Below are 15,225 nucleotides of genomic sequence, written 5' to 3' on the forward strand. Positions count from 1 at the left end.
TCTTTGAAAAGTTATAACTCCATCAAATTCTATAAAACAAAACGTAAGAAAGGCTTAAGGCTACCACTTATAGTGGTCTTGAAATAGCGTCTTGGAGGGCATCTTTGAAGACACTATAGGCACAGATCGTCTCCAAGCTATTGTGCTAGCAAATCATCGTGTGGGAGAAGTTGAGGATGCAGATGAGGTGATGAGGCGCGCTTTATTTGATCATTTTTCTTTATTATATATGCATGTTAATTATGTACGTATACTATACATCCGTGCGGTATGTATATTATTTGATGTTAGGGTGAAGAGAGAAAAGTTCCTCCGGCCTATAGGCAAAAGGCGTCGTCCTAGATGTCTTAAGTGATGTGACGTTGATCTAGTAGAAAAGAAACTTCATGAAACTCTTCCCTATAAAATCAGTTTTTAACTTACCCTTAAGGCCTTAATTTTCATCCGATAGGAGTTCAAATAAAATCCATAATTAATATGTGTATAATTAATATTAATTAACCTTAATTTCAAGAACTAATAGCTGCATGATTATACAAGTATATTATATTACTTAGTATTTCGCATAATTATGCATCTGCTGATGATATGCATGCAATTAAGCGCTACGTTCAATGTGATACAAGGACAGTTTTTAACTACTAGAGATTAGTCAAGTTAGAAGAATTTAATTGATCTATATCGATAAGTTTATATTCGATATATTATATTATACGATTAATATATATAGGATAATCCGTTTTAATTAACAGCAGCCTACCTATGGTTTGGCTATTATTTTAGGGATAATGGCACCGGAGTGTAACCAACTATGACCAAAAGGTTATGTAATGTAACCAACTACTCGATCAGCTATCTAGTGTAACCACCTTTGTTTTTTGAGTTATGTCATGTAAGTTACCGGCTACTTCAAGTTTCCATCCGGTTAAGCCAAAAATAAAGTTAGGGATATTGGCACCAGAGTGTAACCAACTATGAAAAAAAGGTTATGTTGTGTAACCAACTATGACCAAAATGTTATGTAATGTAATGAACTACTCGACTAGCTAAGTAGTGTAACAACTTTTGTAATTCCACTAACAAAAATAAAGTTATAGAATTATTCATTTCTTTTGCTTCTTTTATCTTTTTCATTTCATCACACGGACTAGGGACTATGCAACACAAACCAAAATGAGAATCTAAACCCAAATATATTAACCCACCCGATTTATCATATCATCATCAATTAATATATCTTCTTCTATCAATCACTATATATATATATATCTATATTTATATAAATTTCTCCTTCTCCGTCATAGGCAAATGGTTTCACCACGCCGCTTCATTCTATAATATTAATTATCACACTATACCATGATCAAATACCTCACTAGGTTTTGTTTTATTGGATTCCACAACTATTGTTAAAGATCCGAATGACAATGGCTCAACTAAGGATGCAAAAGCTCAAAAGAACTCTGATCATGCCGCCGGAATCTGCTAATGTTCTTCACTATTTTCAGAATCTGATGTTGTTCTTCACTATCGACGGAATCTGGTATTGTTCTTCACTGTTGCCATTCACTATCTACTCGATAAATATCCATCTATTAATCTTGCCATTTACACACAAATTTGATTTCTCAATAGTTGGTTACACTCTGGTGTCATTATCCCATAAAAATAAAAGTGGTAACCGACAACTTGTTTTGTATCCAGTTGCTTACATTGCATAACCCAAAAAACAAAGTTGGTTACACTACATAGCTAGTCGAGTAGTTGGTTATAGTACATAACCTTTTGGTCATAGTACATAACCTTTTGGTCATAGTTGGTTACATTCCCGTGTCATTATCCTATTATTTTATATGTTCTTTTTAATAGAAGATGAATTCAATATTTGGTTGCTAAATAAAATCAATGAAAGCGCTTATTTTAATGATGAGGAAATGACACTTCCTATAATAATAATAAGGAAACACTTAATTAATTAACACCTAGCTAGCTAGCTATAATATACATAACTACCCATGCATGTTTGTTTTCTTTAAAATAGCGTTTAGCTATTGAGTGACATTAAAAATATTTTGATCCTGAAGGTATCCTTATTTAATTTGTGTGTACAACTTTGTAAACTTAATTATAATAATGTTAAGTTATCAACAGTTTTAAATTGTGTTTATGACATACAAATGTAACCATCTATGATCAAATGATTATGTAATGTAATGACCTATTCATGTGGCTATGTAATGTATGCACTTATGTTTTTTTGACTATATTACGTAAAATATGTACGGACTTTACATAGTATAGCCAAAAAAAATACATAAGTTCTTACATTGATTGACCCAAATAAAAAGAACCTTACATAGTATAGCCAAGAAAACATAGGTACATACATTACATAGCCACCTAAATAGGTCACTACATTACATAACCATTTGGTCATAGGTGGTTACATTCGTATGCCATTATCACTTTTAAATTTCTATACGAACAAAATATAAAAGGGACCTGGCCAATTCTTTTTGGGATAACTACAGAAAATAGAAAGCACCTTTCGACCAATTCACGAAAATAGCAGTGACCTTTAAAAGTTTTGTTTTTTAGAAATGAACTTTCATTTATAACCGGAAATAACAACATTTGACATGTGTACATGGTGACGTGGACATTTTTTGATTACGTGACATTTTTTAATGACGTGACATTATTCTTTATTTATTACTATTTAAATAATAAATAATATTCTGTCATGTCATTTCCCAAAATAAAATAAATAATATGGTTCCATTATTCTTTTTTTTTTATTTTTTTTATCAGTCATGTCATTTCCCAAAATAAAATAAATAATATGGTTCCATTTCAGTTTCGGTTCCGGCAAGGTATTTTTTCTCATCATTATATTCTGAAGCTGGTTTCAGTTTCTTTTCATTGATTTTTGTTGAGTCTCTTCCATTTTCAAGCATTGAGAAGCTGTATATGAAGATCATAAAGGAGACATATATCTATATCTTCTTCGTCTATTTCGAGATTTAAAATCTCTAAAATTAGATGCCAAAACATCTTTGTTTTCGTCAGAGAGAGATCCTAGGATGTTTAGGTTAGACGAGAGTTTCATAGGCCGGATTTGGTTCGTTTAAGAAGAGTTTGTCTGCGGATGAGATAGATCCAGATGACGAGGGTCCAGAGGTGTTCTCGAACTCGAACAAACTGTCGACGGTTTCTAAGTTAGTTGAAGAAATTGAAGAAAAAACCATCTCCACATCCAAAACTGACGAGGTGTTGAAGTAATCCGACTATAAATTAGAGTTCACTGCTATTTTCGTAAATTGTTCGAAAGGTCCTTTCTATTTTCAGTGTTATAAAGAATGCCACGTAATCAAAAGATGTCCACGTCACCATGTCCACGTGTCAAATGTTGCTATTTTCGGTAATAAATGAAAGTTTATTTCTAAAAAACAAAACTTTTAAAGGTCACTATTATTTTCGTGAATTGGTCGAAAGATACTTTCTATTTTCTGCAGTTATCCCTTTCTTTTTATATGAATATATATGATGACATACAGAAATTAAATAAGATTTTTATCATATCTACCAATAAACTAAAATAGGATTGTACACTTCTTTAATCAACGCTTGACGATATATTAAATCGACATGTGTACTTTAGTCATATTTTAAAAAAAAAACTTATTTAATAAATTCCTTTTTAAAATCTAATCTATATGTATTTAAACTAGGATTATAATAAATTTATTACTTAAACGAAAATATGTATTAGTTTCCTAAAGTTATTAGAAGTTCTACTAATCCTATATATGGGATGCTGTATTACGACTACAGAGCTTTAAAGCTTTGAATTCCTTTTTTACGATTTTTTAAAATTATTATTATCATTATTATTAGTATATTGATTTTATTATTATTATTGTTATTGTTATTTTTTTTTAATACATTTTATTAGACTCTTATTTTTAAATTACACACATATTTGAGATTAAACTCAAGATTTTTGAAAAACCTCCTATTGATCATGTCTTATAAATGTGAGAACTGTTTTTATTATATTTGTATAATGTCTCTCGATTATTATCATGTTTTTATTAGATAGATCAAATGTTTGAGATGAATCATGTTCAAATTTAATTTTCTATACAAAATAATCAATTGTATGATATATATATATATAGCTAAACCGTATATCGTATGTGTATTAGTATTAGTATATAAGTATATAACTATACCTTTATGCAATATTAACCCACCTTATACTTTTTTTTTTCCAAATTAATTCCAACTGGTTTATTCTAAAGTCGAACGTGAGTGTGTTCGTGATCATAAAAATAATAGTAATAAGTTGGTTTGTTTTAATTGATTTAGTGAGATCCTTCTAGAGTGGGCCAAAATATGTACGCATTTGTTTTGTACTCATTAAATTTAGTTATGATTTGCGTTCGTTCGTTAGGATTACATACGTACGTATGTGCACAAAAAAATAAATTAGAATATTAGCCATGAAGAAAGATGTGGTCTAGATATATAAATTATTTTCCATCGATCATATCGGGATATAAATCCTTTTAGTAGTCCTAACTATTTAATAATTTTTATAAAGACTTCGATTATAATTAGGAAAACATTTTTCGTAAATAAAAGACTACGTACTTAACCACGGTAAGAAAAAACATTTAAGATGCATGCTAGTTTTGTTAAAACGCTCGCCGAAGGAAAAAGATAATGAGTATGTTTGGCAAAAATAACTATAGTTGTTGTAAGCTGTAGCTTTTTATCAAAGCGGTTAACATGAGTTTTTATTTTTTTTAAATGTTTAACACAGTAACTATAACTTTAAAGTATAAAATGACAAAAAAGACAAATATTTATCACATGTTTCTTATAGTTTTTTAGATGGTTACTTCTTCGTAATAATGTTTATGTTTTGACTTTGACTTTAAAAAATATCCTTAGGCGACATATATACAGTTGTGTAAATAATGATATTAGTTAATCAGTTGAAACTCTAGTACAGTAAAACCTCTATAAATTAATATAAATTAATAGTGTTAGGATCGAAATTTTTATTAATTTAACGAGTTATTAATTTATCAAGTATTAATTAACAGTAGTTCCCTTAAGTTAAGTCTGGACAAATTATTAATTTTATTGAGTACAGTATTAATTATGGAGGTTTGACTGTACATAATATTATAGTCGTTGGAGCAAAAACGCAAGTAAGTTAGAACTTTCCTTGGCGTAGAGTCGAGTTATTTTAAGGATGGGAGCAACAACAACTAATGAATAATACTACGTCAAGTTGTTCGATTCTTGTGTTGACATCATTTTATTGCCTTACTGGTTAGTCAGTTTAAATTATTTGTCTTGTATTGGGCCGGAGAGGTATGACATGGCCTAGTTAGTAAGCTGACTTAAGTTTTTTGGTGGCTAAAATAGGACTAATTTTGAGGGCTTGGTTGTGAAAGACCACATATTCTATTGTTTTTAGTTGCCTTCCGCTATTATATATGTGAATTACTACGACTATTCTATTGTTTTTAGTTGCCTTCTATCATGTGAATAACAACAGACTCTGTAATTTTATGAAAGATCACTCCACTTGAAATAAAAGCAAAAGGACAGGTATTAGATCAAATGATGTACTCAAATATATAGCTGCTAGCATGTTACTCTGAAAGACTACAAGAATACTGCTATTATAACTTATGAGTAATTAAAAAAAATAAAATTATGTACCTATATGGCTGTACTCATACACACCCATATCGTTTGGCTATACACACCCATATCATTCGGCTATAAAATTGGGTAAGTTTATTCACCATAATCACAAGACTCGAACGTCGCCATCATATTTTGAGAGAGAAAATCTCTTTTCAAATTTTAAGGAGGTGAAGGCTTCGAGGGTGAGGTTGCGTACCCTAATTATTTTATATTTTTTTAGTTAATGTGTTTTTTTTTAGCCGCTTAACTTTTTTATGCATACAAAAAATTTCATATGCTACAAAAATTGGGGGTTCAAAGCACCCTCTTGACCCAATATAACAGTTGGGCCAACCCTACCGACTAGGATACTCAAAAATTTTTCCATACATTTGATGTAGCTTGCAACAAATTAAAGCGTTAACAAATAGATGATATTTGGCTGATCACTCAATTAATGCTATAAGTTGTCTCACGATCGGAAGCTTTTCTAGTCAAATACTACAAAAAAATCAAAATTGAAAAGTAAATATATCCTTGGTTTGGTAAGCCAAAGAGCACGGCAGCGACCCATAAGGCCATATATAATTAAGGTGGCTAGACAAGTGGGTAGTTGTTGTGGCATGCAATTGGCAGGATTAAATGAATGACACGATAGTCGACGTACATGAGACGTACAATATGGCCGGAGAGCTATCTCAAATGTAGATGTTTTCCCGATCGAATAAGATATGTTAATATCCATGATGGTATCCTCTAATGACATTTTTAAGGCATATACCTTATGACTTGTTTCTATTGTCTTTCATGTTGTTTACACATGTTATAAACGTACAATCGTTTTTTAAATTATATATGTTGTTGAATATTATGGGTTGCTTCATATGTAATATCATATATTAATTGTATATATTCATTTCTTTATAACAAGCAAAAGTCGTGGTGTCATAGTGGCTCAATTTTGTTGATCTTTCGATGCCAAGTTAATAAAATCTTTGTATATATTAGCTTCATGAAAATAGAAAATATTTGATTTAAAACGGCAAAGAAATCAAAAGTCGAATCATTGACACTATTACATAGTAATAGTCTACATTTGTATTTTTCAACCTAATTAATTTTGTTGTTGCATATACATATGGAGTAAAAACATTCAATTATATATGTTAAACCTCCGTTTTCGCAAAAACCCTACTTTCTAAACCCATAAGGCCATATAGCTTAAATAAGACGCCATAAATAAATGTTTAAAAAAATATATCTTGCTAAAGATAAATAAAAGACAAAGAAAGGTAATTGATTTAATGCAATTTCGTGCAAGGTTTGGGTGTTGACAAAAAAGTAATAGTCTATGAAGTCATAGTTGAGGTGGATATGAGTTTCCCGAAACACCACTTGACCCATTAAATGAAACAAATATTAGTATAAAATAATAAAGACACCAACGTGGGTCAATTTTCAAATTCAACATTTGTATTTTGTTGAAATATTGACTCATGCCTTTTGACGACTATCATCTCAAATTCCCTCAGCTCCTCCATATAACTTTCTTAATTTCTAGATGTATATATACCTACACCCCACACATAATATATATACATGCATTTACTACTCTTCATATATATATATAGAACACATTATTTGAATTTTGGTGTTTCACATAATTAAAAGGAAATATATCGCTTCAAGAAATTAAAAGCTTTTGCTTCTGGGAATTGTTTTCAAAGTTGAACAAGTTATACTACTTGACTACTACTACTACTACTACATCTTATATAATTTTATCGATGTCATCGACTGTTTAAAAGAGATCGACCCAGATTTATATGATAATTAATCAAGTTTATACGTTAATTGATCGAGAAAGAGGTGATATATAGTTTCTTCAATTCTCCGGCCAACTTTTTATACTGGTGAGTTCTTTTTATTTCTTTCTTTCTCTTTTTTTTCTTTTTCGTTTTTCACACGCACATGCACAGTTGCGTACGTTAACAGGAATAACAAAAAATATAATTGGTTTTGTTAGAATAAATTTTGTATACTTACCTTTAATTATTGTTCAGATTTTGTTACTTAATTTTTTTTTGGGAATTGAAAATGGGTATATATTCGGAAGGGAATGAGAATTTTTTCTTGATTGCATTCAACGTAAAGCATAAGTTTACTTTTCTCAAACTTGGGAGGCATGAATACGACTTTCTTTACCTTCAAAGATGACACCTTTATTCATATAGCCTTTAATTACTTTTACCTTTCATAATTTAATTACATCTTAGCTAGCTAGCTAGTCTAGTCTAGTCTATTTTAATTCTTTGGATATGTATGTTGGGTTTAGCTAAAATAAAACAAGTATTAAAGTAAACAACAGGTAGTACCGTAGTAGGCGGCTGCGACCAAATTAAGGCAGCTTTGATCACCAAATTTAAAAACGAAAATGAATATGGTCATATCTATACTCTATATTAAAGAAAATACCTCATGTTGAAAGTTACACAGGGGGAAATGTCTAAAATGCCCTTCTATGTAATATTTTCACCTACAAGGCTACAACCCTTTAAAATATTTTCACATACACTATTCTCTTAAGATTAATAATTAAATTACACTATCAATCCTTTATTTTTCTAAAATATGTTCATTAACCTTTTAAATCAATTACTTTTATATGAATTATCTACGACACTCGACGTCGCATCCACCACCAACACTCGTCTCCACCACCACATCGTCGCCATCATGACTACCGCCGCATCGCGCGGGTACAATGCTAGTATTAGAAAAATATGTATATGCTGTACGAAATTAATAATTAATAATTTATAGCAAAACAATAATAGAGAACAATAAAGAACATTATGATGCAGTATAAATAGGTTGTTATATATGATGGTATTATATATGGATTAATCAAGACCTTATTATGGGTGGGTTCCATATCTAGAATTAGTTTTCTAGGAAACATTTTTTATACATAATACTTTCCAAAATTCTTTCCTTCTTCTAGAAAATTGATAGAAGAATACAACATTATTAGTAGTAATAACTAGACTCATATTCTTAATTAAAAAGATGCTTTATGTGAAAATGCAGAACAAAAGATGCAAGGAAGATGGAGCAAAATATGGTTTGTAATGATATTGCTATTAGTTTCAAGCCTTTCTCATATTCATGGACAACCAACTACCACTAGTCAACAACCAGGTCAGCCTACACTCTTACTTTCAATTTTTAAAGTATAGATAGATAACAAAATGGCCGGATATGGTATGCAACTTAAGTTTAATTCTTTGTAATATTGCATACAACTATAAAAGGTTTAGTTGGAGGGTTAAGTTACAACTTATTCTATACATTGACATGTGATCAAGTGTAATGCATAAGTTCACCTATACAACTCCAACTAAGCAATTTTCTGCTCCAAGTACTATAGTTTTGAGTTTTTCATACAAAATTAGCATTTGTCTCATTTTTTTGGCCCGTGATTTTATTCAATATACTTTTGTGTTCATACCTTCATTATCATCTTTATGCAGATGAATCAAGACAGATATCAGATGATACGGTTAGGCGTGATCCTTTGGAAAGCCTTAGAAAATACAGAGGAGGATACGACATTACCAACGTTCATTACTGGAGTGTAAGTTCTTATAAAACTAAAACTAAATCCGTTTTGGACATTCGATTATTAGGTAACTGTAAGTTCAATAGTAACATATATACTAACGTTATGGGTTGATGTTGTTGCGTGCAGTCAACTGCATACACAGGAATTGCAGGATATGTGCTTGGGGCTCTATGGCTGTTATGTGGCGTCGTATTTGGAATATTTCTCGTGGCAACCACTTGTTGTTGCAAAAGAAGCAGAAGACTCAAGAAGATCAAGAAACCAACATTCCACGAGCAGTTTTACCTTTGGAAGATTATTATCGCAGGTTTCTTCACACTCCTTGCCATGTAAGTCTAGCTTCAATTATTCTACGCTATCTTTTGTACTAATTGTAAACTACTTGTGGAAACTGAAATCATTTGTGTAAAATGTTTTGCAGAGTTGGAACATCTTTGGTACTTGGAGGGAATGCCAAGTTCCACTCGAGGGCTGATAAAATAATCGATATTATCATTGATACAGCCGATGGGGCTGCTGAAACGCTACATAATACAACAAGAGCAATGAAGATGACACAAACCAACTTACAAGGAACAAACGTTGAGGCAAGCACCACGCGTTTCCTTGAATCCACTTCTAGGCAGTTGAACTTCACAGCTAATGATATACAACGACAAGCTAGAAAAAACCGGCATAAGATTGATCTAGGTCTTCGAATTCTGTAAGTTTCTTTTGTCTTAAAGTGGCAGAATTTCTCCAAGATCTAATCTTATATAAAAGAAGCTAAATTTTCCAGAGACATTATAAAATTTTCCATAATAATCTAATCCATAAAATAGAAAGTTTTATGCATTACACTTTTGGCCACTTTCAACCCATTGCACTTTCTATTCCTTATATAGGTATCAACTCTTTTTATTTTGCACTTCTAAACAGTGATTGTTCCTTTGGTTGCAGGTACATTGTAAGTACTGTCATTTTCGCGCTGAATTTGGTTGCCGTTATTGCTTTAGCAGGTGTGTTTTTTCGCTAATATAAGTAATCTAATCTCCGAGTAAAATAGATAAAAGTCCTCTTACAAAGTTTAATTTTGGTGTGCAGCTGTTGGGATCTTTAAGATAAGACGAGCTATTCACATGTAAGTCAAGCACATTAACTCTTTTTCTTTATGAACTAAAGAGAAATTCTTTTACCAGTTTCTAACTAGCATTATATCTATAATGGTTGCAGATTGATTGTGTTGTGTTGGCTAATCACTGTTCTATGTTGGGTGTTCTTCGGGGCGTACTTCTTCTTATCAAGGTATACATATACACATATCTTTTCTGAGTTTTTTTTTTCTGACACAAACTAAGTGAATAATAGTTAACTTAAATGAGCTTCAAATTTTCCAGATTTGCGGGTGATACATGTACAGCACTTAAGGGGTTCGAACAAGATCCATACAATAACAGCTTAAGCTCAATCCTTCCTTGTGATCAATTGCTTTCAACAGAATCAGTCCTTACTGATATTAGTGCCGGTGTTTACAATCTGGTCAATCAGGTACCGTGTATATTTCTTATTAGTTCTGTGTGTGTTAAAACGGGTCATTTTTGTATGCCTAATGTGTCAGTTTGGTTGACCTGAAAGCGCTTTTTTTTGTCCATTGTTCTATTTCAGTAGTAATCTGAATATTTGAATATTGCATGCTATTAAAGTACACTTTTAAACTATTGTTAACTCTTTGACCTATTTGGCCCGTATGACCCAGTTCCTTTTTAGCAAAGTTTTCTAGTCGACCCATAGATAATTGCACCTCTAGTTTTGGGTTGAAGGACAATCATGTTCAACACTTAAATCAATAGTAGTTGCAAATTTCTAACAAAACAACTGTTCGAAAATGTTGCAGGTGAATGCGAATATCTCTAGAATACAACAAGATTCATCGTCTTTTGGAGTATGCAATCCATTCTCTGGACCACCAGAGTACAATTACCAACCAAACAACTGTTCAGAAAACAATATCAAAATAGGCGACATTCCTGAGGTACAACACACAACTTTCTTTCCAACTCGAGAACATGCAAAAGACAGTCAAAATACTTCATTTCCAGATTTCCACCTCAAACATGCATAAAACAATCTGTTCATTTCTTTTCTATCATAACTTACACTTTTTTTTTTTTTTTTTTCTTGAAGTTATTGAAGTTGATCACATGTGTTGATCCAGTGGACGGAATCTGCAATGGAGGGATTCCCATCTCAGGAAATGACTTCAGGACAGCTGTAGCATATACAAGCTCAATCCAAATACTTTTAAATTCCTATCCAGGAATGGAAGGCCTCCTTAACTGTCAAACAGTGAAAGATGCATTCTCTGAAATCGTTGAGAACCATTGCAAACCAGTAAAAAGAGACGTAAAGATCGTGTGGGCAGGTCTAGTGTTTCTATCGATTGTTATGGTGTTTTTAGTTCTTACATGGACTTTTCAAGCATACCATGAACGCAACCATCGGTTTTCTGATGGATCGGTGAAGCCTCATCATGCAGATGATATGATTGAGTCTGGAATAGCAAAAGAATCAGAAATAGATAATGTAAATAGCAGTCATTTATAGATAATTTGAAGGTGGGCATATATGCATCCTTGAGAGCAATGCTAATCAAGAGATGATTGAGGGTCCTAAATTTTGCTATAGCAAAAGCAACATATAGAAAAATGGAAGAAAGAAAGAAGGATTGCTTATTTGTTGATTTGTTTCTTGCTTGTTACCGTATAACCTATAGATATACAGTAGATTATTGAGGCATAAATAGGCATATATATAAAAACATATGGGGACAAACCCCTACTGAAGTCATGTATTGAGATGTTCCAAGCATTTGCAGGAATTTTGTTCATAATGTTAGATTCTTGAAGAAATTTCATTTAGTTAATTTAAAATACACCATTTTAGTATATTGTTTTCCATATACACTATTTTGTTTAATAACTCTGGTTTTGAGACATGTTTGTAGGAATTGTCAAAGAGATGTTATATAACGGTTTGTAAGCCTAGCGGGGAACCCCAAGGGGTATTTAACATGAGGTTACCCTAGGCGGATCAGATGATGAAAATATTCACAGTTCATATAAAAAGGGTTGGAATGTATAGCACAAGGATGAACTGGATGCAGGGGAGAGACAAAGAAGGATTGGTATTCAAGAAATTCAATATTGGCAATGACTTGCCATCGATGATTACGCTGATGACGACAGTTCAGTGATGAACCATGGTTCAATTGAACAGGATGGATGTTTGTTTGGACACTGGACCATCAGCATTCACTGTGGCAGCACGGATGGCGTGATCTCCGGTCCCTCGATGTCAATAGCATTGCCAGGAGGCAGCAGTAAATGTCAAATGCAAAAGTTGATGACACGGGGGGTTTGAAATTACAAGAGTTGACATAGAAAATGCATTAACAAGAGGATGGATGGATGATTTGCGGACAGAAAAAAAAGGTAAGTTGGAACCGACGACATTCAGATAGGTACAACCGGTCAACTACAATACCAGGCCTAGCTGCTATATATATATATGTATTTGTGGGTTCATGTTTACCATATAAAGACATACAAGGTCATTAGCATAACAAACATATCTATCTTATTTTGCAAAATCACCAGCAGCGAAGCAGTAATATGGTAAACCACATAAAAAACAAATGCAAATTCCCGTCATACAGATAAGACATGTTCATGAAACTCGCACAATCCGGTTATTTATATCCTTTGAATTCCGTCTATTTTGTAACAGTGGCCCGAAAGAATTTAAGACCTAAAAATAGTCATTAGCATGACAATGACTTATAATCAGATCACAAAATTGTCCCTGAGAAACTACAACCAGTATAGCATCTCCAAGCAATATACACCTAAGAAGTAACCCTATTAACCATGGCAGGCATTCAAATGGTTAAGATGGCCTGCCCAACTACAGATTATAAACATAAGAGTCAATAGTCTATGTCATCCAACTGAATTTGTTAATTGAACTAATCTGTATAAATTTTTAAAATAGATAAACAGCACTCAGTTGAGACATGATAACTTTTTACATTTTAACTTCACTCATGTGGTCGGTCATAAACAGTGGGGCAATCAATATTTCATTCCAAAACTTCATTTGCTTGCAAACCAACCACACATACCTGATCAAATCAGAAAACCATATACATATAAACTAAAATTCTTTGTTCCGACACACAAACTGAAAACTCTCCGGGTGTCATTCGGGATGTCACATCAAATTTGTAGCATATGAAATCATTTTGGATCATCCAACACTAAGACATGAAGTGTTAATAATTCAAGCATTTTCAAAATGAAAATTTTAACCAAGTCTGAAATTTGAAGTGAATAATAAAATCGCTTATACAAGACGAAAGTAATTTACTTCACCTTAACCAATGACAAGTTGTCTCTCCGTGTTGTAGACGTGTAGTACATTAGTTGGTTGATCCACCCCGCGGCTTTTAATGCGATCATCTATTTGAGATTAGTTACTGGATTAATATACAAATTCATTTATCTGATCAACCAAAAGCAGGGAGTCCATATAAGAGCACATAAAGAAGGAATCATGGTCTCCGTTAATGCGAAGATCATCAATGACTTCTGAGTTAGGATCGTACATTTCAAGTTTGGCTTCGTATCCTTGTTGAGATTTTGTTGCGAGTATAATTTCACCGGTCCGCCTAAATCCTAGTAATGTCACTATTGAGGCATGTGGCACGTTGATGTTGTATAGCTTTGTAAACGATCTATTAACACCTTGCTCCTTCATCATCCACAAACAACAAACTTCCTCAACCTCTCGATGGCATTCAAGTAGAACAAGAGACTCATGTAGCTTAGATATAGTCTGAATCGTACAACTCGGGTTTGTTAAACTATCGGTGAGATTTATCTCTTTAAATGCTTTGGTAGTCAAATCAAATGACATGATCAAAAAAGGTGATTGAGATCGGCCATGTTTAGTAACAAGCATATCAGAAGCAACCCAATAGATAAACCTATCGATAACAACCTGAGGCCATTCAAGTTTAACTGAATTGCGGGGCCGTTTGGTAGATAGAATACTCCAAGTCCGAGTGCTCAAAGTGAAAACTCGAACTCTCCAAGGGACGGTAATGCTAAACATATTTTTAATTTTCTTCTTACAACATTTGATAATAGTAGGATCACAAGTCAGAGGACAAACCCCAAAACCAATAACAACATCAAAATTATCAAAGTCTTTATTATTATACATAGATGGCACTTGAACACCAACAGATTTTTTAGCTGATGGATTCCAAAGAAGAGCCATTTCTACGCAAGAGGAATCCTCATCGGGATATTCGTTATGTCCGATAAAACACAGCAAACCGTTACAGCTACCGACTACAGTCGGGTCGTACTTATAAATCTTAAAGAGATCGGGAATTGGGGGAAGAAAAGGTTGTTTGGCAAAACTATCATCATTATTGCTATCAACTAAATTTAGATATCTGACGTCATCGGGATCATAAGTAACCGAATACCTTACAATAAATCCATGGGGCTGAGGATGACGAACACCGTAAGAAATAATGAAATCGGGACTGTCGATCAAACGCTTCCATGGTTTTGAAACAGACCGGCAACTGATTAACGGCCTCAAAGGAAGCCTTTTCAAGATTTCTTCTTGAATTTCTAGAGGTATATATTCCGACATTATCTTCATTTTTTTTTTTTTTAAACGCGTAAGATATGTCATATCGTTTTTCAGAGTGGGAGTACTTTGATAAAAATGAATTTTACGTAATTCTCTCATGTTTTATCTAAGTTAGATGTTGAATGCTTTACCTAACCCTTCTTATCTATCTAATACTCTTGTTTAAACAAGAACCTAAGTAGAGA

At 32.6% G+C, this 15,225-nt stretch overlaps 2 protein-coding genes across 3 annotated transcripts; one reads left to right on the forward strand and one right to left on the reverse strand.

Moving 5' to 3' along the window:
* Nucleotides 1–7,322: 7,322 nt before the first annotated feature.
* On the forward strand, nucleotides 7,323–12,270 carry LOC122600694. The gene is made up of 11 exons (XM_043773447.1): nucleotides 7,323–7,622; nucleotides 8,800–8,910; nucleotides 9,243–9,346; nucleotides 9,461–9,663; nucleotides 9,756–10,037; nucleotides 10,274–10,332; nucleotides 10,418–10,454; nucleotides 10,547–10,618; nucleotides 10,711–10,861; nucleotides 11,208–11,345; nucleotides 11,498–12,270. Exons 2-11 carry the CDS (start codon nucleotides 8,808–8,810, stop codon nucleotides 11,915–11,917), a joined length of 1,569 nt encoding a protein of 522 aa, XP_043629382.1. The 5' UTR covers nucleotides 7,323–7,622; nucleotides 8,800–8,807; the 3' UTR covers nucleotides 11,918–12,270.
* On the reverse strand, nucleotides 11,121–15,076 carry LOC122600695 (F-box protein CPR1-like). 2 transcript variants are annotated; one of them, XM_043773449.1, is made up of 3 exons: nucleotides 13,744–15,076; nucleotides 11,779–11,864; nucleotides 11,121–11,649 (listed from the first exon to the last, which is right to left on the reverse strand). In XM_043773449.1, exon 1 carries the CDS (start codon nucleotides 15,047–15,049, stop codon nucleotides 13,853–13,855), a length of 1,197 nt encoding a protein of 398 aa, XP_043629384.1. In that variant the 5' UTR covers nucleotides 15,050–15,076; the 3' UTR covers nucleotides 11,121–11,649; nucleotides 11,779–11,864; nucleotides 13,744–13,852. The 2 variants fall into 2 exon arrangements, with proteins under 2 accessions (XP_043629384.1, XP_043629383.1); XM_043773448.1 differs by having other exon boundaries at nucleotides 11,121–11,864.
* Between the last annotated feature and the right edge of the window lie 149 nt (nucleotides 15,077–15,225).

This window comes from Erigeron canadensis, chromosome 5 (assembly GCF_010389155.1).
Source record: "Erigeron canadensis isolate Cc75 chromosome 5, C_canadensis_v1, whole genome shotgun sequence".
In the NCBI taxonomy this organism is placed as follows: domain Eukaryota; kingdom Viridiplantae; phylum Streptophyta; class Magnoliopsida; order Asterales; family Asteraceae; genus Erigeron; species Erigeron canadensis.

What these genes read in the sequence shown, in the direction of transcription:
- LOC122600694 (XM_043773447.1), top strand. Translation starts at nt 8,808, where the DNA reads ATGCAAGGAAGATGGAGCAAAATATGGTTTGTAATGATATTGCTATTA. An exon ending in TACCACTAGTCAACAACCAG is followed by an intron (nt 8,911 to 9,242) that starts GTCAGCCTACAC and finishes ATCTTTATGCAG; the next exon opens with ATGAATCAAGACAGATATCA. An exon ending in TTCTTCACACTCCTTGCCAT is followed by an intron (nt 9,664 to 9,755) that starts GTAAGTCTAGCT and finishes AATGTTTTGCAG; the next exon opens with AGTTGGAACATCTTTGGTAC.
- LOC122600695 (XM_043773449.1), bottom strand. Translation starts at nt 15,049, where the DNA reads ATGAAGATAATGTCGGAATATATACCTCTAGAAATTCAAGAAGAAATC.